Source organism: Grampus griseus, assembly GCF_964374135.1.
Source record: "Grampus griseus genome assembly, contig: HAP1_SCAFFOLD_50, whole genome shotgun sequence".
NCBI classification, from domain to species: Eukaryota; Metazoa; Chordata; class Mammalia; order Artiodactyla; family Delphinidae; genus Grampus; species Grampus griseus.
This window is the reverse complement of record NW_028133393.1, coordinates 1,040,150-1,066,155: the sequence shown is the minus strand read 5'-3', so window position 1 is coordinate 1,066,155 and position 26,006 is coordinate 1,040,150. Positions and strand designations below refer to the sequence as shown.

Genomic DNA, 26,006 nt, shown 5'->3' with positions numbered 1-26,006 from the left:
TTGGCTGGCAGAGAGTAGAAGAGCAGACTTCCCACTTGCTGCCAGCAGTACCAGGAGGCACATGGAACCCCAGGCCCCTGCTTGGTTTCCATGGCGCTGCTGGAGACGGGCTCAGTTTTTTTCCACTGGGTTTGGCAGGATTGGAGTCAGCATTGTTAGTAAGGTTTCTGCCCTGCATAGAGACTCTTTTCCTGGTCATTTGCTTGAGAAAGCAGGCTTTTTTGGTCTCTTTCCATCGGGCCTGTTGGTGTTTCTGGGTTGTAGGATTCTCCAGTACCAAGTCTATGGTATGTGTGAGGTAAAAAGAAAACTTGATTGAGAGTCTAGAAATAAACCCCTACATGTATGGTCAACAGATTTTCAACAAAGTTACCGGGAGCATTCAGTGGGGAAAGAATAGTTTCTTCAACCAGTGGTCCTTGGACAATTGGATATGCACATGCAAAAGAATGAAATTGCATTCCTACCTAGGTTATATACCTACCATATACAAAGATAAACTCAAAACAGGCTGAAGGAACTACATGTAACATTTAAAAGTATAAAACTTTTTGAAGAAAATATATGGTTAATTCTTTATAACCTTGGATTTAGCAATGAATTCTTAGATATGACACTGAAAGCACAAGCATCAAAAGAAAAACATGAATAAGTTGGGCTTCAGAAAAATTTAAAACTTCTGTGTATACAAGTAGTGATCAAGAAAGTGAAAAAACACCTGTGAAAAGGGATAAAATATTTGCAAATCATATGTCTGTTAAGGGTCTAGCATCTAGAATATAAAAAGAACTCAACACACAACAACGGAGAGATTATTAACCCACTTTAAAAAATGGGCAAAAGACTTTATTAGACATTTCTCCAAAGATATACAAATGGCCAACAAGCACATGAAAAAAATGCTCAGCATCATTAGTTATTATAGAAATGCAAATCAAAACCACAGTGAAGTACCACTTCATACCCAGTGGGATGGCTTTAATCAAAAGAATAGAAAATAACAAATGTTGGCAAGGATGTGGAGCAATTGGAACCCTCATGCATTGCTGGTGGGAACATCAAATGGTACAGCTGCTATGGAAAAGTGTTTGGTGGTTCCTCAAAAAGTTAAACAGAATTTGCATGTGATCCATTCATTCCACTTCTGTGTATATACCCAGAAGAACTGAGAGCAGATACTCAAACAGATAACTTGTACGCCTTTACCAAAAGGTGGAAGTATCTCGGGTGGCCCCAGCTGCAGTGGCTTGAAGCAGGATTTTGGTTCTCCAGCCGGAGATTGAAGTCAGGCCGTGGCAGTGAGAGCACTGAATCCTAGCCACTAGGCCAGTGGCCAGTGACAAGACCCTGGCCTGTCGGCTTTGTAGAAGTGAATTTCCACAAAGAGACAGAAAGTAATGAAACAAGTAAAGTGTTTATTAGAAGGAAAAAGGGTTCATGTGGATAGACACACAGATGGGCTTAGAGAAAGAGCTGTGCCCTTGTGGTAGTTTGAATCACTTTTATGGGGCATTTCTTCTGGGTTTCCTCTGGCCAGTCATCTTGCTTTGCCTGGCTCTTGAGTCCGTATTTGGTTTATCTCAGGGTCCTCCCCTGTGTGTGCATGCATCTCTTAGCCAAGGTGGATTCTAGCAAAGAGGCCTATGGGTAGGTTGACATCACCTACTATGGGTGGCGTCCCCTCCCTTTTTTGACTCCTGAGGAGCCGTTCTGCGCGTGTGTAGTCAGGAGGGTCTCTTTGACCTCGAGAATGAGGAATGGGGTATCTTTATCTCTTATCTGGTCAGGACTCAGCTCTTCTCTGCTCCCGCTATTATCTTTGTCTTGGAGTATCTGTCCACAGGGGACAGACTCCAGCTGCGCAGCCTGGGGCGCATCTATCTCCTGCCTCAGAAACAACAGTACCCAAAAGGTGGAAGCAACCCAAATGTCCATCAACTGATAAACAAGTTGTGATATATTCATATAATGGAATATTATTTAACCATATAAAGGGATTAGATGTGGATACATGCTACAACATGGAACCTTGAAAACAATGCTGAGTGAAAGGAGCCAGACAGAAAAGGTCACATGTTCAATTCCATTTATATGAAATATTCACAATAAGTAAATCCATAGAGACAGAAAGCAGATGCGTGCTTGCCAGGGTCTGGGGCAGGAGATACTGTTCAGTGGATATGGTATAGTATTCTTTTGGCGTGATGAAAATGTTTTGGGACTAGGTAGAAATGATGGTTGCACAGTATTGTGAATGCACTAAATGCAGAAGGATTGCGCACTTTTAATGGTTAATTTTACATTATGTGAATTTTACCTCAATAAAAAGAAATGGAAAGAAAACCCAAGGAGTTCCCTAGCCAGGCTGCTACTTTTATTTTTTTGGTACGCGGGCCTCTCACTGTTGTGGCCTCTCCCGTTGAGGGACGCGCAGGCTCAGCGGCCATGGCTCACGGGCCCAGCCGCTCCGTGGCATGTAGGATCCTCCCGGACCGGGGCACGAATCCGTGTCCCCTGCATCGGCAGGTGGACTCCCAACCACTGCGCCACCAGGGAAGCCCCAGGCTGCTACTTTTATCTTTCAGAGTTTAAAAACAATTTTTCTGCATTTTGTTGTTGTTCGTTGGTTTCACTCAGCTGGAAGTATAGGGAGAAATGCATCTACTCCATCTTGTCTCTAGAAGAGTACCTTAGGCTCACCTTAGCACCTTTTTAAAAAGACTAATGCTCCTTCTCCACCCTGGGCCAATTTAATGAGAATGGGAGACGGGTGGGGGAGGTGAGTTGCATCAGTACAAAAAATGTTCACAGGTTATTCAAATGGGGACCACCATTGTAAAGCACTGTTTGAGGCACATACTTCCTGCCATTGATGAGTTTTGGAAGTAGCTATTTGACACACTGAGACGTGAAGGGAAGCTCTTTACAAGGAAGGTCGTTCTTTTGAACATGGTCATCTGCAGCTGTGAATTTTGAAATAGCTCTGACCATCTCACTAACAGCCTATGAATGTAGCTGACAGCAGGAATGTGGATTAGAGAGATGAGAGAGACCTGGTACTTGATTACACCGTTGATCTACTGAACTAGCCAACTCTGGAGTCTGTCGTCTCTCTCTGCTTTCCGCTGTATGAAAAAAATACTGACGTCCTTATCGTTTCAGCTCTGAGTTTTGATTCTAACTTGTAGCTGGAAGCTACCAAACTATCATAGCTATTGAGAGGCGAAATTGGTGGAAAAATACACCACTGTTCGCCAATGTGTTTTCCTAGTATTTGTCTCATGTAAATAACACTGCACTGAATGTGTTGGGGTGTATAGCTGTTTCTCCCAAAGTTGGATTTTATTTTTCACTCAGGTTAGGATGACAGAAGTAGCCAATACTGTTACCGCTCTTGCTAATGTTTCCAAAGTGCTTTCCCAACAGATGATACCTGTCCACAATGTTAGCAGCGTTAGGTTTTTTTTTAAATTTAATTAATTTATTTTTTATACAGCAGATCCAGCATTAGGTATTTTTTATCTTACTAGATTTTACTTTTTGGATTGTTGTGTGTTCATGGTGTGTCATTATGGTTTCCCACTGTGATTTCTTTTATTGCTGAACATGTTAGCAGTTTCTCCATGTTTTCAGTGATTAGCTACATTTCTTTTTAGGAAAGTTCCAATCATGCCCTTTGTGCCACAGCTTGGTAGCTACGGGACTTAGGGAAGCCACAGCATGATGCCCACATGATAAAATTGGTGTGAGATTGAAAAGAGACCTTTTCCTAAAGTTCTCTGTATTCTTTGATAATTAGAATGTTATCAGTTTGCTGCACATAATTTTCACTGTTTTATTTCCCTTTTTGTGGCATTATCTATCTTATACACACAAATTTTAAATTGTACTTAGTCAAATATGTCACTTTCCAGCCATAATTTAAAGGTAAGAATAAGACAGTAAGACAAATGATATGGATACATACATGAGTTAATGTGCTAACAATATAAAATTACAAAAATGCCACGAGAATAGCCTAAAAGCAGAAGACATTTTCAAAGGTTTCCCTTATATCTTCATCTTTATTATGTACCCCTTGAACCAGTTTGCCCAAAGTCAGACTTTTCTAAGTACGATGTAACATGTGGAGTCTTTATTGCTCAACCAAGTCGTTGGCATGGAACCAGTTGCCAACTTAATAAAAGAGGAGAGTCCAGGAGTTTCAAAATGTGAAAGGATGTAGCCTGTCAGTTTGATTTCCTGTTACTTTTCTTCCAGAAACATGATCAGGGACAGGTTCTGTTGGAGATGGTCTTCAGGCACCTTGATTTGACTGAGCGTGACTATTTTGGTTTACAGCTGGCTGACGATTGCACAGATAACCCAGTAAGTGTAAGCTGCTGTTTTTCATTGCCATTGCAATTTTTCTCTCTTCATAATAAGTCCTTTCTGATTTATAATGTTCACTGTTTGAGTTTTTTAAAATTTTTAATTTGAATGATTACAGGTAATTCTTTTGCCTTTGAACTTCAGTTTCTTGATATTTTAATCTGTTGGGTTATTAAGGTTTTTCTAATCATAAGTCAGTCTATAGATCGGGTGCCAGTTTCTTTCTCTACTTGTCTCAGACAACTGAGAAGCAAATCTTGGAGAGAAAATTGGGCATAAAGGTTAAAATGTTAACATTACAATATTGAAGTAAATACTTAATGTATCTTGAGTGTTACACAAATTAGCCTGCATTAAGATGAAATTAGTTTTTCATCTTAAAATTGTGAATTCTTTGTAAATTTATATGGTTATACAGTGAGGGTTTTTCACAAACGAATATGATATCCTTTTGCCTAGTACAGGAGAATGACTGTTTTGAAGGAAATGTTTTGTATAGTTGAGAAAAATTGGGAGGCTGAAGAAATGGTTCTCTGAATCAGTTCTTTAGAAATCAGTTTGTAAGGTCTTATATGGAAAATACGAGTAACGATTGGGAGGAAAGTAGGGCTTCTATCTCTTGCTCTCGTTTTTTCTCATGGTTACGTCCTAGGTCTCTGAAAGAATGGTTAGTGGAAAGTAAATGTGAAATGTTAAATATTACTTTTTCTTGGCATTACTTACTGATTTTGTATGAAAAACTGTGAAGATGAGGTGGATAAAATAAAGCAAGGTCCAGCTAGTCTCAGTGGAAATAAAGCCTTTTACACTGAACTGAAATAAAAACAAACTTTCCTCGTACTTCATCAGATGACTTGAGCTGCTCCAAGGCCTAGAGAAATAGTGTTATTTCTTAATAAATGAACGCGAAAATATTGATAGAAGTGAGTAGAAATGTCAGTAATGCTACCTTTCACAGAAAGATAAATTGTTAGCCAGGCAAATACGTGAAAGGTGTCTGCTACTATGTGCAATATTGAGATTTAAAAAAATAGATAATTCTTAGATTATCTTGCTGACACTCATAGGTCAGACCGTTTAGATAGAAGCCTGTCCTTAGATGGTTTGGAGAAGAGACAGACAACAAAGAAGAAAGAGACCAGTTACTTATCACCATAGTCACTAAGAAAGTGTTCCAGAAGGACTAATAATTGAGACCACATATGTTACAAGAAGTAAACATTCTGTCTCATAAATTTGTACACAAGAAGACATTTCTACTCTAAAACAATTACAGCAGGATAAATGTGGGGAAGCAGAGGTATCAGTATTTTGAGCTGCGTTGATCTCTTGGCTGTCTCCTACTTTTTCTTACTTTGTCTTACTTTTCCATCTTGAGCATCCCTTCTGAAATAAGGTATTATATTTCCAGGTCCCAGGGACCAATTGCTGATGATCCAGAATAATTCTTCCCCCCAGATTAGAATCATACAGTTTTAAAGACGCAAAAGAAGCCTTAGAGATTATTTTGTCTCACCACACTTATTTTTCATGAGAAATTATCCCAATCCAAGGAGATAAAGCCCAAGCTACTTTGCTGGTGTTAATGAAACTAGACTTGGGTCTCCTAACTCCCCCTGCAGGTCTTTTCCGTACACAGCACTACAACTTCAGTATTTAAATATTCAGAAGAATCTGTGAAATGCCAAAAGGTGTCTAAGGAGGGGCCTTTAGAGCACAAATGTAATTATTGTCCCATTTCTGGTTGTCAGTGTGAAATATGTCAAGACTTTGAGGATAATTAATGGACTGAGGAAAAGAGATGCCATTTTAAAAAAGAGAAGGAGTCAGGGTGTAACGTTTATTAAATATCTATTGCGGACTTGTTAGTAAACCAAATTCTCACAATAATCTTATGAAACTATCGTTAAAATTCTCTTAAAGATGAAAAACTGAGGCTTACAAAACTCGTTTAATCACACAGATAATTAAGTAGCTGCAAGAGGATTTGAAGTCATATTTATCTGACTCCAAAGCCTTTATTTTCCCTTCCCAAGAGAGAATGATGCAGATGCACAGGACTTATAAAAATGAGCATATGGAGGAGAGGAGGTACTCATGCCATAAAATTACCAGCAGTGACCGAAAGGGACTTGGTAATATCCCCGAAGAATTAACCCCTGTCAATTCTTACTAGTTAAGAGTTTCTTCATCTTAAAGCTCATATATGTTATATATACATGTGTATATATATAGTGTGTAAATGTATGTGTTGCATATATATTTCATATGTATAGATACTGAATATTCGCCTTTGAGGATCAGAATCAGTATTGTCTTAGGCGTGTAGATGCTGAAATTAGTTTAATTGGATTTATAACTGATAAACTGAAAAAGCACCTGGCATTTGATTGTAGTCTTATATGTAACAAACACAGAATCATAGTTGACTATCCTTTGCTTTAGAATCTTCCTTGGCAATGAATTCCAGTGCAACAAACAAAATTACTTAAAAGAAAAGCTTTGACTTTTTGAAATTTCTTCTGCTTTCATTTAAAACCTATTTATCACAGCTTTCGCTCGTAGCATAATGTCTTGTATAATAGTTGTATTCAGTAAATGTGTATTGAGTGAGTGGGCAAAATAATGAGTAACATGGTTGTAATTCATTACCCATAATTTCTTTAATTTTATAAGCACTTCGAGGTGGCTGTACCTTAGTGGCTTTTATCAGCGTGATATTCATCAGAGCCTCGAGATTGTTACTCGTGTGCATCATGAGTAATATATTTACTTTCTTTTTTTTTTTGGCCCCCAGAGTGAATTACAGTGCCCTTCAGTGGGACAGAGAGTAGATTATGATTACTGTTGACTTGTTCTTTCTGCAGTTTCATCCTTCTGAGAGTTTTGTTGTGGTTATGATATTTACTGGTTTACTACTGTTTCCGTATCCCCTAACCTTGTGACTTTCAAACTTGAACTTACATCAGAATTACCTGAAGGCTTCTTACAGTACAGATTTCTGGGCCCTATGCCTAGAGTTTCTGATTCAGAAAGTTAGGGGTGGAGCTCCGGTAATTCACATTTCAGACAAATTCCCCTGTAATGCCAATGCTGTTGGTAGTTCAAGGCACCACATTTTGAAAACCACTGCTCTAACCCAGTAGACTGTTAATTAGGTAAGAAATGATTCATAGAGAATAGCTTGGTCTACTCTTTGAAGATTAATTTCATATAACTCAGTGTTCTTGAATTATTTCATCTGGTTTGAAGAAATATAGAAGTCACATAGAGAATGACTTATTTCAACAAACCATATTTTAGTACCACATGATTGCTAAAATGCTTGCTTTTATTTCTCTCATGTTCTCATATGGTATTTCTCTCATGTTCCTTTCATCTGTTTCTACTGTAATACCTTAATTCAGGCTCTTACTACCTACCTTTTGTATAAACCTCTTCGGTAGCCTGCCAAATGATAGATCTTTGTTTTTGTTCTCTTTAAACCCGGTTCCATTTTGGGAGGGAATGACAGAGGGATCTGGGGTGCAGAGAAGTATTTCAGAGAGAATCAGTAGCATATGCAGGGTTCCAGAGTGAAGAGAGAGGACTGTTGTATTTGAGGAACTGAAAAAGAATTTTTTAATACCTATGGCTGGAATATAGAGCAGGAAGAGAAGATGGGTCACAGATGAGATACGAGTAGTGCAATAGATCATCAAGTGCTTTTGATCTGTGTTAAGATTGTACCAGCCTAAGGATTTATTTACACAAGCAACATGAAAATTGTATTTTAGACATACCACTCTGGGTACAGTATAGCCAGTGGCAAGTAAAGTGGCAAACTAGAGACAGGTGAGAGATTGTTGCACTAGTGAGTTACTGGATTGGCTCTGGTGGTGGGTAAGTGCTCAAGAGAGTCAGGAGAGAAAGTCAGCAGGGCTCATGAGGGAAAGAGTGAACTCAGAGAGTCTGGTATCTCAGATTCTGTCTTTGGCAACTTGGTAGATAGAAGAACCATGCAAATGGTATTGTTGGTTTTCTTTTTCAGTTACCAATTTGTTTATTTCTAGCATATAGAAATACAGTTTATTTTTTTTATTGTGTAACCTTTCTAAACTCACTTATTAATTCTAGTCACTTTTTGTAAATTCTGTAGGATTTTCTACATAGAGAGTTTCTGATTCAGAAAGTTTGGGGTGGTGCTCCAGTAACATGGGGTGGAGCTCATGTAACATGTTTACATGACAATCTTTCTACATAGATTGTCATGTAAACATGCTTTTTTCTGCGTAAATCATGTCATATGTGAATAGGGAGTTTTACTTCTTCCCTCCCAGTCTTTATTCTTTTTTACCCTTATTTTTTATTCTTTATTACATGAAAGCTGAGGCTACCAGGACAATGACGAATAGAGGTGACTGACGGCAGCACCCTGCCTTACCTGTTCCCTGTCGTAGGAGGAAGGTACTCAGCGTCTCACCATTAAGTGTGCTTCTGGCCTCTAGAATTTTTCTTTTAAATCAGTGTAATTGAGGCATAATTTACATAGAATAAAATTCAGCATCCATTCATAATGAAAACTCTTAAACTTGGAAAAGGACCATTCTCACTGTGATAAAGGACATCTGCTGAACACAGGTGCATCAGGGCATTGTAAAACCACAATGAGATGTCACTGAACGTCCATTAGAATAGTTAAAAAATTAGAGTCTCACAATACCACACTTTGGCAAGGATGTGGAGCAATTATTAAGGATTGCTGGTAGGACTTTAAAAGGATACAACCACTTTGGAAAGTAGAGTTTGGCAGTTTCTTGTAAAACTAAACATAGATTTAATATGTACCTCCAAGGAACCCCTCTTTTGGATATTTATCCAAGAGAAATGAAAACATGTTACACGAAACCTTGTACACAAATGATCATAGTAGCTTTATTCATAATAGCTCATTCCTGAATTAACTTTAACATCTGTCAATAGTGAATGGATGAAAAATAATGGTTATATTTTTGCATGATATCCTCTATTATTTCATTTATATTAAATTGTAGAGCAAGCAAAACTGGTATATAGTGACTGAAAGCAGATCAGTGATTGCCTGGGCTTGGGGGACTGGGTGCAGAGGGACACAGGGAACCTCTCAGGGTGATAGAAGGAGCTTGGCTATGGGCAGGGTAGTGACGTCCTGTACGACTTGGACTGTGTTATTGCGAACGAGTGGATCTGGACCCACAGTCCATACCCTGCTTCCCTTTGGGCGAACGGTTATCTCTATTCATTTCTTTACGTTTGCAACTGCTTCTCTTTCCTGGGGCTTTGGGATCTTCCTGTGCATGTAGAAGTTGAACTGTCAGCCAGAGTTGAGGTGGCTTTTATATCCGGATTTTAGAGTTAAGCCCTTCTGCTGCCTCCCTCTCTTTCAGGATTTCCTCCTCAATTTTCTGGGTACCCTGCCACTCCTGCCTGAACTCTGTCCACTGACACCTCAAGTTTTAGTGAGGCTGTCCCCTGCCTGGTGCAGGATTTGAGATTGCTCTCAGGCAAAAAACTGCAACTATAGAAATCTCACCCGTTGCAGTTTTTGTTTTTCAAGAATAGACTTAGGTCCAATTTCTTCTGCCTGCTTTTTGTTGCTTTCCAGTGAGTGCCATGAGCAGACAAGAAGTGTTAAGGATTTCTTAGAAGATTCAGTGCTTGCAAGGATTGGTGGAAAAAATCAAATAGAGGAAACCGAAAAAGAATGTAGCAAAGAAATACAGTAGAGGCGGAGAGTTTTCAGGGTCAGGCAGCACAGTTTATCAAAACGATTTGAAACAGCTACGCTGCTTAGCCCTCTTCTCTTTCTCTGGTTCAACGAGGGCAGCAGGTGCAGTTCCCTGTGGAATAAATATGTTTGTGTGTTTGGGATGAAGGTGCAGAGAACTCATTTCTTCTTAGTGATAAAATGAATCTGCCTTGAGAGTCCAAATGAATCATTTGGAAAACTTTTTACAACTAGTAGGACTTAAAGCTGAAGAAACAAATAAATATCAATATCTTTCAATATATCAATTAGGGAACATAATCCAACAAAATAGCAAATTAAATAAGTTTTCTTTTAAAAACCCAAATCCATTGAATATCTATGAATAAACTTTTGACATTAAGGGTGTCAAAATCTATAGGAAGAAAACTATAAAACTTTACAGGAAGAGATAATAGAAGACACGAGTAAATGGAGAAATAACACGTTCAGGATGAGGGAGACTCACTGCTGTGAAGATTTCACTGGTAAAGTCAGTGCAGTTGCTAGTTAGAATCTGAACTGAATTTTGGGGTGGCATGAGTGAAGTTGACCCTGTGACCCTCAAGTTCATCTGGCTCCATCTTCATGGTTTTAAGCCAAGAACCTACGTCCTATCTAATTGACGTCATTGAGGAAGTATTACATTTCCCAGTGCTTGTTAGTGTACTCCTAGCTGTGTCAGCCTCACACATCTACTTGTCTATGTAAATATGTCTGCATTTCTGGTCAGGAAGGCAGGCTTTGGGGCAATAACTGGTCCCAAAGTTCGATTTTAGAAGACATTAAAGTAAATGTAATTTATGTTTTTTTTTCTAGAAAGTATGGAGGAAAAAATCACCAGATTGATAGATGGGTGAGACTATGGATAAATGGGTGGATACATAGGGGGAACAGATGTGTTAAGTAGGGGTGAAAACCATCTGATTATTGGCACAGAAACAGATTCCCCCGTCCCACTGAGTCATTCAGCAGGGTTAGTCCTTCACCAGGTATTTTTAGTAGATGTTATATGCCATGTTCTGTGCTGGGTACTGACCCTTCAGCTATAAATCAGATTTTATTCCTTACCTTAAGGAGTTCAAAATCTAAGAAAGGAGATAGGCAATAAAAAAGTAAAACAAATATGTTGCAATTAAGAAAATGTTATGAAGGAATTTAACGTTCCTTACCCGAAGGAAAATAACTAAGTAGATAGGAGCTTTGTGACATACGATACTTTTGATAGATAAGGCAGTCCATGAAGGCCTTTCTGATGAGGTGGAATTTAAGCTGAGACTTAGATAACGAAAGACGTCAGCCATGGGAAAAGCCAGAGAGGAACATTCTGTGCATAAGGAAGCTTAGAATTGAAGGCCCCAAGATGGCATCTTGGGGAAACAGAAAGGAGGCCATTAAGCTGGAGCTCAGTAAACTGAGGTGGAGGAAGTGAGGAGAGAAGTAACACATGATATCACTTACATGTGGGTCTGCAAAAGGGTACAAAGGGACTTACCTACGAAACAAATACGCACAGATGCAGAAAACAAACTTATGGCTACCGGGGGGAGGGAGAGTAGATTGGGAGACTGGGATCGACATGTACACACTCGTACGTATAACATAGATAACTAATAAGGACCTGCTGCACAGGGAACTCTACTCAGTGCTCTGTGGTGGCCTACATGGGAAAAAAATCTAAGAAAGAGTGGATATATGTATATGTTAAAAAAAAATTGTGTTAGCCACAGATTTGGAACTGTCAAAACTGAACTGGACACCTATTTTGATTGGTATTTTAAGGCTTCCAAAACTTATCAGGAGTCTAAAATTGCCTCTTTGAAATATATATTTTTAAAATTAACTGAGGCAAATAAAACATTAAAGAAAGACCAATAGAATAAAAAAAGGAAGTAGGGAGAGACCATGTAAGCCACAGTAAGGCCTTTGGACCTTAACATTGAGAAATTATCAAGAGATGTTAAGCAAAGGAGTGAGCCTTTTAAAAGACTACTGTAGCAAAAAAAAAAAAAAAAAGACTACTGTAGCTTCGGGGGGAGGGAGGATGATGGTAAGAGGCAGAGCCGTAGGTAAGAGGCTGTGGCCAGGGCTGTCCCAGAGACATGGATGGTGGCAGAGTAGATGGTGAAGAATTATTCAATTCTAGGGACGGTTTGAAGGTAGAATTAGTTGGATTGGATATGTTGGATGTTATGGATAATGGAAAGGAAGGATTCATGGATGACTTTCAGCCACTTGTCACTGAAATCTGTTTGTGTGCTCTGCATGGAATCAAGTATGGGTGGTAGGAGGACAGTTTATAAGTAACGATATATAAGCTTATATTTGTGTAGTGCTTTGAAAATACTGCCACGTCTATCACCTCATTTTGGATTCTTTAATTTTTTTAACTGAACGTTGGCAGTTGAAATGTTTTCTGAATTTAGTTATAGTTCGCCTGAAATAGAGCTTAACTGGCATTCAAAAGTGTCGAGACTACTTGAAATTTTCATATACAAAAAGCAGTCCTTCCCCAAACTAAACATTGTCTCTTAAAAAATTAGTATGGGGTGTTATGGGGGGGTATTTTGTTTTTTGTTTTCTTTTTTAAGGGAGTTAAAATTTTTCATAAGAGTAGATTTTCATGATGTGTAGTTAAATTTTGTCTGAATGAGAGCATAAAGCCAAGCATATTTTTATGAAAGATAAAGAGAATTTTAAAAACTTGATAGACTATTATATAATATAGTTAAATTAACAGAATCACTTCATATTGCAGTGATTATTAAGCATTTTTTACTTTTGGAATAGAGGTTATTGCACACTATATAACTTAATGAGAAATTGAAATCAAAATCTTAAAGCACAAGTACATTCAATACTTTCTAGCATAATTTTGTTATATTTGATATGAGTCTGTAATTTAGTGATTCTTTTCCCCCTACCTAGGCCTTTTCAAAAAATGCAATTTTTAGCATTAATCTTCAAATGGAACAGACTTGCAAGAATTGATGTATTAGTTCCTCCAGGAAAAAAAGAAATCAGTCTTATTTATTTATTTTTCAGAGGTGGCTGGATCCAAACAAACCAATAAGGAAGCAGCTAAAGAGTGAGCAAACATATTTATTTGATGTTATACAAGTATACTTTATAAAGATGAAGGACTAATATAATCTAATTAATTAGAACTGCTTTTATTAATTCTAGGAGGATCTCCTTACAGTTTGAACTTTAGAGTCAAATTTTTTGTAAGTGACCCCAACAAGTTACAAGAAGAATATACAAGGTGGGTTTTTATGGAGCATGTTTTTACTTGAAAATATTGTCAAAACCATTATGAAATTTTGAAATTAGTTAGGTAAAAATAGATTACCATGACATCATTCTGAGCTTCCCTGCCAGCACACAGAGTGGGTTCTAGACGTTTCAAGCTAAGTCTCCTCCTCTGTTGGATGGCTGGGAGGGCTTCAGGAGATTGAAACCCCAGGGCCGCCCCGTCCAGCCACAAGCAGCTTCCCGAGCCATATCAATATTAACTTCTCGACTTGTGAAGAATGGTTCAGAAGCACTGCTGTAACTAACTGAGGTAATTAGATGATGCTGCAGTTGTATTCAAGGCATTCTGCATAGTGAGAATTGTCTGCTGTTTTTTTTCTTGTAAAAATATATTCTATATATACGTTATTTCCATGGAGGGGGACATAGGCTTTATAAACTGTACGCCGTTAAGTGTAGGAGTGCTGCACTTTACAGAGCACAGCAGGCATCTTTGTACAGGGAGTTGGCAGAGCGCTCTAGCACGTTCAGGCCTGTAAATGCCCCCTCTACTGGCCGTTGTAGGTCTAGTATTAATTTACAGCTGAGTTTGTTGTCCCTTCTACTTGACAAAGTACACACAAGAGTGACCCAGATGAGCGTTTTGGTAGTGTGTAAATGTTAGGTGAACTGTTTAAGGTGGAAATAGTGGGGAGTGATCACAGTGTGGTAACTGTCATTGTTTAAAAAAACCTGAGTGATAACCTTGTGTATTGCTTGAAAGACAGAATTAGTAATTAGTTTTTTTAAAAAAAGACAGAATTAAAAATTAGCATATTATACCTTCCTTAAGATATAAGAATATAGGTAACACTATATTCAGAATTACTCTGAAAGATGGGCGCCAAATTAAAAACCCACACCTAAAGCCACCTGTAGGTAGGCTCCTAGATGGTAATGTATTGGTTACCCTTTAGAATACTGTGGTGAAGTGGAGAAAAAAGAACTTTTGAGAGTCCTTTTCTGTGTGTTTGTTGGGGGTCAGGCTGTCACCTTTCTTCTAACAGGAGAACTCAGGAATATAGATCTGGGATTAGGCAGTCCTAACATTTGACCCTAATAACGTCCAACCTAATTTATCTTGAAAAGCCAAGTTGTATCGTGTAAATATTTAGTTTAATATTGTAGCTCTTAGTCAGGTTTTGTTGTTGTTGTTAAATAATTAAAATAACAAGATCTTTTATCTTAAATAATTCTCAGTGGAGTCAAACTTTCCCTAATTTTGGAGGAACTTCAAGGAAACTACTCTCAATTACTGAAAATTGTGAATTATAAAGGATTTTAAAATGCATTTTTTTTTTTTTTTTTTTTTTCCCCGGTACGCGGGCCTCTCACTGTTGTGGCCTCTCCCGTTGCGGAGCGCAGGCTCCGGACACGCAGGCTCAGCGGCCATGCCTCACGGGCCCAGCCGCTCCACGGCATGTGGGATCCTCCCGGACCGGGGCACGAACCCGTGTCCCCTGCATCGGCAGGTGGACTCTCAACCACTGCGCCACCAGGAAAGCCCAAAATGCATTTTTTACTAGTACTTGTAACTTGAAATCAAGTAACAAAGTATTCCATAATATATATTTATGTAATTAGATTTTTAAATTATAAGAAATATTTGTAAATAAAAGACCAATAATTTTTAATTGGATTTCTAATGTATTTAATGCTTATGAAAAGTTTGTTCACATAAGCAATTAAAATATTATCAATTGTAGCCATATTCATAATTTATTTCACTCAGAAAACTGTCTTTAAATTTCTTAATGAGCTTGAATCTGTTGGTTCTTTTATGGCCTGTGTTGAAAACATAACCAAGGAATAAATGTGTCTCACTGATAATTAAAGTCAAACTACCTTCATGAAGTAGAATAAAGTAAAATCACGTTTGGTAGAAATTGAGCAATTGTGCTGTCCATCAGTCTAGAATATTATCTTTGTTCTGCCTAGAAATAATGCATTCTTTCAAAAATCCTTTATGATGGAATGTCCTGGAACCTTGTAACTGGCGTTGCTTGGTAAAATGGAGTGAAGGGCCGATCTTATTTTTATCACCATTGTGCACATCAAGGATTCTCTACCCTGATTACAAGTTAGAATCACTTACAGGGGAGCTTTAAAACGTGCTGATGCTTTGGCAACGCCCCTGGAAACTGATTTAATAGGTCTCAGATGGGACCTGGGCATAGGCTTCCAGGTGATTCCACGGCTAAAAAAATACTCCTTTAAAACTTTAGTGCTTGGGTAGCCTTCTTGTTGTGGTCATGATTAATAGTAGGATACCCTTAGCCACAGTTAGCGGCTAAATTTTAAGGACTAGTTTAAACCCCACAAAACAAGAAATTACTGCTACACCTCCTTGCCTTGAGATTCTATTTTGGATTAGTGGTAAAAAAAGAAAGTAGTCACAGACCTTTCGTCAGGTTAAATGTCATTTGTATTAACAGGTGCTGGCGTAATTAGAATTGGCATTTTCTTAGGAGTCATCAGAATACAAATGACATTTCTTTCATATCTTTTTAGTGCTTAGGTGTACTCAGTACGTAATAGGTGTTTAGTGCATGGTATGTTATTGTATTTTTTTTTACAGCTTAAACGTATTTCTGCATTTAGCTCAATCATTATTAATCTACCTTAAAGGTCTTAATTGTCTTTAAAAATTGGGCTTTTATCACCATATATAGGGCCCCTGGGATACATATACCAGGCAAGTGATGTTACTTCCTTTTTACAAATAGAGAAACTAAGGCTCCACCCAATTTTAAGTAATTTGCCAAAGATCACAGGCTGGTTTAGCTTAGGACTTTTAATTCCAGTTTCTGCTCTATCAGTCCTTACTGCTTAGTGTGTAAATCAAATTCAGGAAACATAGGTGTTATTTGTGTAGGATTTACAATATTATGTCAAGGATATACACATTTCAATCCTAACTGTAAAACTTTCCCACCAGGGACTTCCCTGGTGGTCCAGTGGGTAAGACTCCAAGCTCCCAATGCAGGGGACCTGGGTTCGATCCCTGGGCAGGGACTAGATCCCACATGCCACAACTAAGAGTCCACATGCCCCAACTAAAGATTCTGCATGCCGCATTGAAGATCCCAGGTTTCACAACAGAGACTCGGCGCAGCCTAAATAAATAAATATTTTAAAAAAAAAAGGACTTTCCCACCAGAAACCTTTAACTTTTAATTATGAAGCCAAGTAGGCCAGATAGAAATATGTTGTCTTGGATTGAGTACATAGATAATAGTGTAATACTATGTATTAAGCCTAACAGCGTTTATATACTTCATTCATTAATATATGAAGCCAGGGTATTTGTATCAGCTTTTTTTATCTGATTCTCTGAAAACCTTAATTACATTCTTTGGTAATTTGAATATTGTCATGGAACTCTTTAATGACTTTAATCAGCTAAACAACTAAAATTTTAAATAATTTTTGGCTCTTGGAGTATGTGAACTTTTTTTAGTTGGGTGAAATGAAGGTCTTAAGATTCTCTGTTTAAACGTTAAAAGACACAAAATTGTATCTTCTGCCAACATGATACAGCACAGGGGACTTTACCCAGGCATTGATAAATCTATGAAGGGATGACTACCCACTAGCAAGGACAGAAGGGGAGTGCCATCTTGTAAGCAACTTCAGCAGTCTTGTTACAGGATACTTACATTTTTGTTGGTTTTAAAGGAAATTGGGTACTTGGCAATTTTAATAGTAGAGCAATAGTAGGGAAAGGAACTTACCTTTTTTTTCTTTTCTTTCTTTTTTTTTTTTTTTTTTGATCAAAGAGAGCTTTCTTAACCCAAATGAAGATGGAAAGTGCTTTTCTACCATTAGCAGCTTCCTGCTGCCTGATGATACGGTGATCAACACATAGGCCTGTCCTTGCAGCTGGCTTCCTGGCTCAGCTGAAAGAGTGATTTTCTTTAGTTGGTCCCTAGTGTTGCTACTGTCAGCTCTTCTATGTCTCTGACTTAAGTTTTCTGTGCTTCCCAGTTCTACTTTCTGCATACACCAATCTTTAGAGTATTTATTTTTTTGTGTTTTGGGGGGGAGGGCTCTGCATTGGGTCTTCATTGCTGCGTGCGGGCTTTCTCTAGTTGCGGTGAGCAAGGGCTACTCTTTGTTGTGGTGTGCGGGCTTCTCGTTATGGTGGCTTCTCTTGTTGCGGAGCACGGGCTCTAGGCACGTGGGCTTCAGTAGTTGTGGCACGCAGGCTCAGTAGTTGTGGCACACAGGCTTAGTTGCTCCGCGGCATGTGGGATCCTCCTGGACCAGGGCTTGAACCCGTGTCCCCTGCGTTGGCAGGCGGATTCTTAACCACTGCGCCACCAGGGAAGCCCCACTTTAGAGTATTTCTCCCTAATCTCCCTCAGCCATGTAATTCTTCAATTCGTGAAAGTTTTATAATAGAAGCTAGGGAAACAAAATATAAGTATCAGATTTCATTTATCAAAGAATTCTAAATGTTTGCATTCATGTATTTATGAAAGTTTATTTTAAAATATCTTTACGTGGGCTAGTATGCATATTATAAAAGCAAATACTTAAATATTTCAGTTTTATTTGTTAATGTAAATATACAGTTTTTAAAACTCTAAATGTTATAATTCCAGTAAACGCTATCTTTTTTTTTTTTTAAGGTACCAGTATTTCTTGCAAATCAAACAAGACATACTTACTGGAAGGTGAGCTGTTTTAAGTTTTTAGTAATGGGCTTTAAAAATACTTCCAATTCTGTATTAAGTAGTTCATGATCATTGCAGACAGATTATCTACTGAAAGATGGCTACATGTAGCATGAATTCCTTTCATCAGATAAGTTCATTACTTAATAGTTAAAATGTAAGTCACACAGAAACTTCAAGTGTGAATAGTATAATATAAATTATATTGCTTTTAAAATTATTGTGTTTAACCTTGAGTTATTTTCTGTTTCATTAGATTGCCCTGTCCTTATAACACTGCTGCTCTTTTGGCTTCATTTGCTGTTCAGTGTAAGTATCAGTCCACCTTTGGGCCAAATAGCGTGTGATTGCATGGTCTCTGTTGGTAGTACGGCCTTTAATGTATGAGTTTTTTAAACATATGTTACTATGCAGAAAAAAGTGACTACACAGAAAGTGTAATGAAACATCCAATTAGTTAGCACTTACTTTGATTCCTGAAAATAATTTTTCTGAAGTTGTTTAAGACCTAGGAGAACGTTAAATGCATTGTTACAATTTGCTTAAATGGTAACAGTAGAAACAAATATTTTACTTCCAGAAATATAAAGGAATTCTTGACATTGCTGATTTGGCTATAAAACTTGAAAAATGTGTTTATTGAAGTGTGAATATTTTCTTTCCATTTATTAGCTGAACTTGGAGACTACAATCAATCAGAAAACTTGCCAGGCTACCTCTCAGATTATTCTTTCATTCCTAATCAACCTCAAGATTTTGAAAAAGAAATTGCAAAACTACATCAGCAACATACGTAAGGATTTACTTACTTTTCTGCTTACTTGATAAACTTCTTAATGGCATCTTTTCTAGAGAAATGTTTTAAATTATTTCTAATGTGATTACTTAATATAGAATAGTTACTATTATATAAAATAGTATGATTACTGTAAAGAAATGTAGGTAATCTATACTAAAAAAAATCATAGACTATATGAGGCTTGTTTTCATGTCTGTTAAGAAACACAAAGCTGTATGTAAACAGACATGTATTGGCTATTATACAAAGTCGCCAGTTCTTTAAGAAGGAATTTTAGAATATTAATAATATGTTCACAATATACAGTTCAATCTACTTAGCAATTCTTTCTTAGTTTTTAGCTGTGTGAAAGGAATCTATTCTGTTTGGTAATGAGCCAAGAGAAGAAAAGGAACTTTATGTAGTACTAAATTAATAAAAAAAAAAATTCTTTTAAAATAGTAGCATTTTTTCATTTATAACAGTATTCAACTTTGATATTTTATGAGTCTGATTTTCTGTGACATGAGTTTTCAAGAAGAGGCTTATCGCTTGGAATAGAAAATCATATTGTTTCTTGGTTCAGAGTTCAGTTTTGCTTTACCATACAATTCAAAATACTCATGGAGGAACTAAGGCAGTGTTACATATTGGCTGAGAATCTGAGCTAGACTCTAAGAATCTGAGCCAGACTCATTTGGCCTCGTTTGAAATTCTGATGAGGCTACTTTACTTACAATCTTGTAACCTCAGCCGAATCACTCTATGTCTGTTTCTGTTTCCTTACATGTAAATTGGGGATGATAAAACTATCTACCTCTGGTGTTATTATAAGGATTAAGTGAGTTTATATATACAAAGTACTCAGAACAGTGCTTGGCACATAGTAAGCACTGAAGAAATATTAGCTCTTATTAATAAGGAGACTCACTTTCATTCGGTAATGGCCCATGTGTCTACAACATGTTGGCAAACTATGGCCTGTTGCCTCCTTTTGCGTGGTCTACGGGCTAATAAAAATGGTTTGAAATAGTTGAAGAAAATCAAAAGAAGATGAACATTTTGTGGCACATGAAATTTTGAGAAATTCTACTTTCAGTGTCCTTACGTGAACAGTCATTGGAACACAGATTCCCTCATTGGCCTACACATTGTCTGTGGCTGTGTTCACGTAACAGCAGAGCTGAATTGTTGCAGCAGAGGCCATATGGCCTGAAAGCCTGAAGTGCTTACCAGCCAGCTATTTCCAGTAAAGGTTTGTGGACCCTAATCTAAAACAAGATGACGGAGTGAGAATTCTATCAGACCGGCTTCATGTGGTGTGGGGGCTGTTGTGGTCTAAAAGCAAATGCCATTTATTATGAAAGTCCGACACATTGCATATCTGAACCAAGGGTTTGAGGATAAACCAGATTTTTAAAAAAATTTACCAATAATGACAAGTCTGTTTCTGTCAGGAAGAAGTTTGTACATTTCACAAGGTATTTATTATATATTTCTGTTTGCTTTAAAGAAATGGTTCTGCAAATTTTTAAAGAAAGAAAAAATAGAATCCTCCAGTTTATAATGCAGGAGGGTGGGGAAGAAAGTAGAGTATTTATTTAACTTAATTGAATCTTATAGAAAACTGAAGTATATCTCTTTTATGAGGAATCCCATTTTTATGATCATACATTGGCAGGCTGCTTGCTCCCTGATATCATTCATGAATGAAGGGTGATATCTTTGCATTTTTAATTTGTTGCTTTTGCTCTGCTATAGCCTGATAATATCAGAGAACCAAGGTTGTTAGAACTATATATAATATAGCCTTTTTAAAGGCTTTGCATTTACAGTAGTAGTCCTCAAACTTGTGTTCATAAGAATCACCTGGAATATTTCTTAAATATAAACAATTTGGACCCATTTGTTCTATATCAGTTTCTAAAGAGCAGTACGTCTGAAACTACCTGTGATGAAAGACCGGTTTTCCCCTCAGTCTCTCATGGAATGATGCTTCTGAAAAATATAATAAAAATGAATTACTAGAAAAATAAGATAGAGAAATAAACAAAGGCATAAGAAATTAACAAGTACTTTTTTGTTGTTACATGCAACAGACATAAAATTACTCTGCCAAAGTGCTACAAAAGGCTGTGACACTCTCAATGTCTGTTCTTGTTATGAGTCAACACCTGTCTGTGCACCACACCCTGAGAAGCCCTGCTCCAGAGTTCGCCCCAGAGACTGCATGTGTCAGAAGCACCCTGTGTGATTACAATGCACATATGGAGTGTAGACCAAATTTTGAAAAATATTTGTTTTAAGTCTGAGAGTGGCTTTGCAAGTCTGAGAGTGGCTTTTTTTTAAGTTAAGTCTGAGAGTAGCTTAGAACTTTAAAAAGCTGGTGCATTCTTGTGTTTCTGGAAAATAAGAAAATATTCTACAAAATAATAATTTGTGTTACTGAAAATGTACCTTCCAGAAAAGTTAGATGTTACTGCACAGAACTAAGAGGAGCGCCCTTGCACATGGCGTTTTGTAAAATAGTCAATCAGAATGCTGGAAAGTTTCAGACAAATCGCCTTTTTGTAATTTGGTCATATCTGTGATTGTTATAATTTTTAACCTAATGATGTTTTTACAGAGGCTTATCTCCTGCAGAAGCAGAATTTAATTACCTGAACACAGCACGTACCTTAGAACTCTATGGAGTTGAATTCCACTATGCAAGGGTAAGTGAAGAAAATGCATTTTGATATTGTTGAGTTAGGCACCATTATTCAGCAAAAAAAAAATCTTTAATGCCCTGATAGGATTAGGCAACAAATGGAACAGTGAGTGCTGCCAGCATAGTCGCACTGAAAATTTCCTCTGAATATAAGTATTTTCACAGTTACAATCACTTAAGATTCAATACCTGACAAGAAGAGTGGTTGAAGTGGATTTTTCGTGTTATTTTTCTACAGGTAGTGTTTTATGTTATAAGGATAATTTTTGCTGACCATAAGAGACGGTACCTTTAGAATTTTTATTTTGCAAAATAAAAACTGTTACAGTGGGCTTCCCTGGTGGTGCAGTGGTTAAGAATCTGCCTGCCAATTCAGGGGACACGGGTTTGACCCCTGGTCCAGGAAGATCCCACATGCCCTGGAGCAACTAAGCCCGTGCGCCACAACTACTGAGCCTGCGCTGTAGAGCCCGCGAGCTACAACTACTGAAGCCTGTGCGCCGAGGGCCCGTGCTCCTAACAAGAGAAGCCACCGCAATGAGAAGCCTGCACACCGCAACGAAGAGTAGCCCCTGCTTGCCGCAACTAGAGAAAGCCTGCGCACAGCAAAGACCCAATGCAGCCAAAAATAAATAAATAAATTTTAAAAACAAATAAAAAAAACTGTTACAGGAAAAGTAATTTGAATTTTTAACTTTTATGAAATCATTATCATAAAAGATGCTTTCACCTCACTGAGGCCTGTATTACTACACTCCTTTCATCATTTAGTAACATCATTATAAATTTTTATTTATAAAGCACAAAATCAGTTGTATTTACATATTTTGGTTGCCCCTCTACCATTCCTTTGTTAGGATGGAATTCTATAATCACTGGCTTTTCCTGTACAACACCCTAACTTTTTTTTTTCTTTTTTTTTTTGGAGGAGATAAAGCTTTTATTTAGTTTATTTTTTTGATTTAATTTATTTATTTTTTATACAGTGGGTTCTTATTAGTTGTCTGTTTTATACATATTAGTGTATATATGTCAATCCCAGTCTCCTAGTTCATCCCATCACCATCCTCCCTGACTTCTTTTTCACTGTGTCAATTTGCTGCTTCCAAAAGACTGTTATCCTCCTGCCATAAGCGTATTTGTGAGTGACTATCCTTCATTTGTGCGTCTCTTCACCTAGATTCCTTCTCATGATTGTTTCATCAAGAGATTATATTCCTTTAGAAGTACCTGAAGTACAGCTATTCTCTATACCTAATGAAAAGTGGAATTATAGGTAATCATCAGTTTAATTGGTGATAGGTTTTATATTTTCTTGGGACAAACTACTAAGCCTAATATGGATCCCAGCCTGAAAGGGAGTTAAGTTTTCCTTAGATAGTTATTTTTAATTTATTTTAACATATAGACATATGCAGACCCATTCCTTTTAAAAAACCAAATGACTTGCTTTCCTCACATGACTGGATCTGGTAATTCTGAGCATTTGTGACTTGGAAGTCTGTCTGGTTCCATTTAAAATGTTTAAGTCTCCCTTGAACTTCTTGTGTTCTTTAGAATGGGCCCTTCACCCTCCCTCCCTCTTTGCGGGCTATTACTTTTGAACGTGATTCTCCAAAGGTAAAGTAGTGGTCACTAGATTTTGTTTTTATTATACTACAGTCTAAAACAAATGGAACTTTAAATATGTACACTAGACTATGGTTAACAGTAAAAAAGACCATTAAAATCAGTCATTTTAGTGCTAAACAGTTTTCTGAAGGTGGTTTAGACTGCTGTTATCATTGACTGCTGTCAATATAATACAAAGAATCTTAGACTTTTTTTTAACTTAAGTGACATGGCTGGATCTCATACATAATTAACCATATCATTATTTATTGATTTGTTTAAGTTATGTTTTTTTATTGTTTAAATTAGTAGATTGTAAAACTCTTTCTCAGAAAGCCATAAATGTAGAGTGCCAAATTAAAGGAATTTAAATATTTTGTACAGACCAAAAAAAAAAAAAAGAAAAAAAACCCCACAAAATAACCCAGCTAGGAAAAGGTGTTTCTGCTGTATGTGGATGTGGAGAACTTCAGAAAATGTGCAAATGTTCAGTGAACATGAAGGGAAGTTTTGTAGCCTCAGGAACAAAAAGGACAAAAGGTAGAGGGGAGAGGACATGTAAAGAAAATACTTAAGTTTTAATTGAATATCACAAGCAAAAGTATGTTTGAAATAATATTTTATTTTGAAAAGCAAGGTAAGATCTTTTCTCTCTGCCTCCAGAATGTAGGCTGAAAAAATTAGAGTAGAACTAAGTTATTTATAGCAATCTGCAAGATGCAAATAAGTCTTAGAACCGTCATAGCAGTGCATCTGTTATGTGCCTTGCACAGTGTTGGCACTAAGGATGACTTAGTGAACAAAACATCAATTATCCCTGCCCTCATGGAGCTCACAAGATAGTGAGGGGAAAGAATTAGAGCACGTATGAACAGTTAAGTATTTGAGAATATGAAGGGGCAAGTACAGAATGCCACGGGACCCTGTGGCAGGAACTTCTAATCCAGCCTGGCAGCAGAGGGTAGGGAAGCCTTCTTAGTAGTAATTTACTGAAGCCAGAAAAGTTAATAAGAACTAGCCAAGGGAGTAGTTTTCACCATAGAGCCATCAGGATGAAGGAAGACCGGGAATCAAGAGAGAACATGGCCTATTTGACAAAACAAAACATTTAGTATGCCTGCAAGATTATATGAATAAGGGAAAAGGAAACTATAGAAAAGAAAAGAATGAAGGACAGCTTCAGGATAAAAAGGAAAGAAGAAAAGATTTGAGGGGGCTTCCCTGGTGGCACAGTGGTTGAGAATCCGCCTGCCAATGCAGGGAACACGGGTTCGAGCCCTGGCCCGGGAAGATCCCACATGCCGCAGAGCAGCTAGGCTCATGTGCCACAGCTACTGAGCCTGTGCTTTGGAGCCCGTGAGCCACAACTACTGAGCCCGCGTGCCGCAACTACTGAAGCCCGCGCGCCTAGAGCCCGTGCTCCACAAGGAGGGAAGCCACTGCAATGAGAAGCCCGCGCACCGCCACGAGGAGTGGCCCCCGCTCGCCGCAACTGGAGGGAGCCTGCGTGCAGCAACGAAGACCCAACACAGCCAAAAAAAAAAAGATTTGAGGGCAGGGAACGTGGGAATATTTGTTTCTTAAAATAACATCGTAAATTGATTTTTTTCTTGGTGTTCAGTTGTATGAGTTTTTAACACGTGTAGTGTTCACGTAACCACAAACAGAAACAGAGCAGTTCCATCACCGCCACCCCCCACCCCACCCCAAAAAAATACACTGGCTCGTGCTGCCCAGCCTCCTACTGGTAAGTCCACCCTCATACTTACCCCCGGTTCCTGGCAACCCTGGTCTGTTGCCTGACTCCATAGTTCGTCTTTTCCAAAATGTCTTATAAATGGAATCCTGCAGTATGTAATCTTTTGAGACTGGCTTCTTTTACTTACAGTAATGCATTTGGGATTTATCCTAGGTACTGTGTAGTTCAGTAGTTCATGCCTTTTATTGCTGAATTGTATTCAGTTATATGGATGTACCATGGTTTGTTTCTCCATTCACCCACGGAAGGACATCTGGGTCGTTTCCAGTATTTTTTGTTTTGTTTTGTTACTAATAGGCCTACTGCAAACATTCATTTACCGGTTTTTGTGTGAATTTAAGTTCTCATTTCTGTAGGGTAATAATCCCAAAGTGGGATTTCTGGGTCATATAACAAGTGTATACTTAGCTTTATATGAAATTATGGAATTGTTTTCTAGACTGACTGAACCACTTTGCATCCCCACCAGCATCTTTGCGAGTTCCAATTGTTTTAGATCCTTTTAGCATGTGGCACTGTTTTGTTTCTTTTTAAGCTTTTCTGATAGGTGTGTTTTATCTCATCATGGTTTTACTTTGCATTTCCCTAATGACTAATGATGTTGGGTTCTTTGATGAATGTCTGTTCAGGTGTTTTTCCCATTATTTAATTTGTTCTTTTCTTTTTTTACTCCTGTGTTTTGAGAACTCTTTGTATATGCTAGATACACTTTTTTTGTTGGATATGTGATTTGCAGATATTTTCCCCACTCTTTCTTTTGCCCTTTTGTTCTCTTAACAATGTCTGTCACAGAGCAAAAGAAAGTGATAGATTCTCATACCCCTTATTCAATCACTGATGGAACAGACATTTTAAAAATCAGCATAATATAGATTTTAGCAACATAGCAAACTATAGAATACTGTCTCCGACAAGTTTGGAGTACATATTATTTTTAAATATGCAGAATGTAATTTCTGTTCATGGTACATTTAAGCTAAAAACAATAACAAAACGATGACTTTAAAAATCCTCCGAGTATTTGGAAATTAAGAAATATA

The 26,006-nt window shown here is 37.7% G+C and overlaps 1 protein-coding gene across 1 annotated transcript in view; it reads left to right on the top strand.

The window, feature by feature from the left end:
- The window catches only part of PTPN4 (protein tyrosine phosphatase non-receptor type 4), a gene marked incomplete at its 3' end in the record, with an annotated part of 144,046 nt that overhangs the window by 35,616 nt on the left and 82,424 nt on the right, over positions 1-26,006 (top strand). Inside the window, exons 2-8 of the mRNA XM_082682078.1 lie at positions 4,261-4,368; positions 13,181-13,223; positions 13,322-13,400; positions 18,064-18,108; positions 18,365-18,417; positions 18,781-18,901; positions 21,513-21,600. Of these exons, the coding sequence (XP_082538204.1) occupies positions 4,261-4,368; positions 13,181-13,223; positions 13,322-13,400; positions 18,064-18,108; positions 18,365-18,417; positions 18,781-18,901; positions 21,513-21,600 (537 nt within the window). The remainder of the gene's footprint in view (positions 1-4,260; positions 4,369-13,180; positions 13,224-13,321; positions 13,401-18,063; positions 18,109-18,364; positions 18,418-18,780; positions 18,902-21,512; positions 21,601-26,006) is intronic.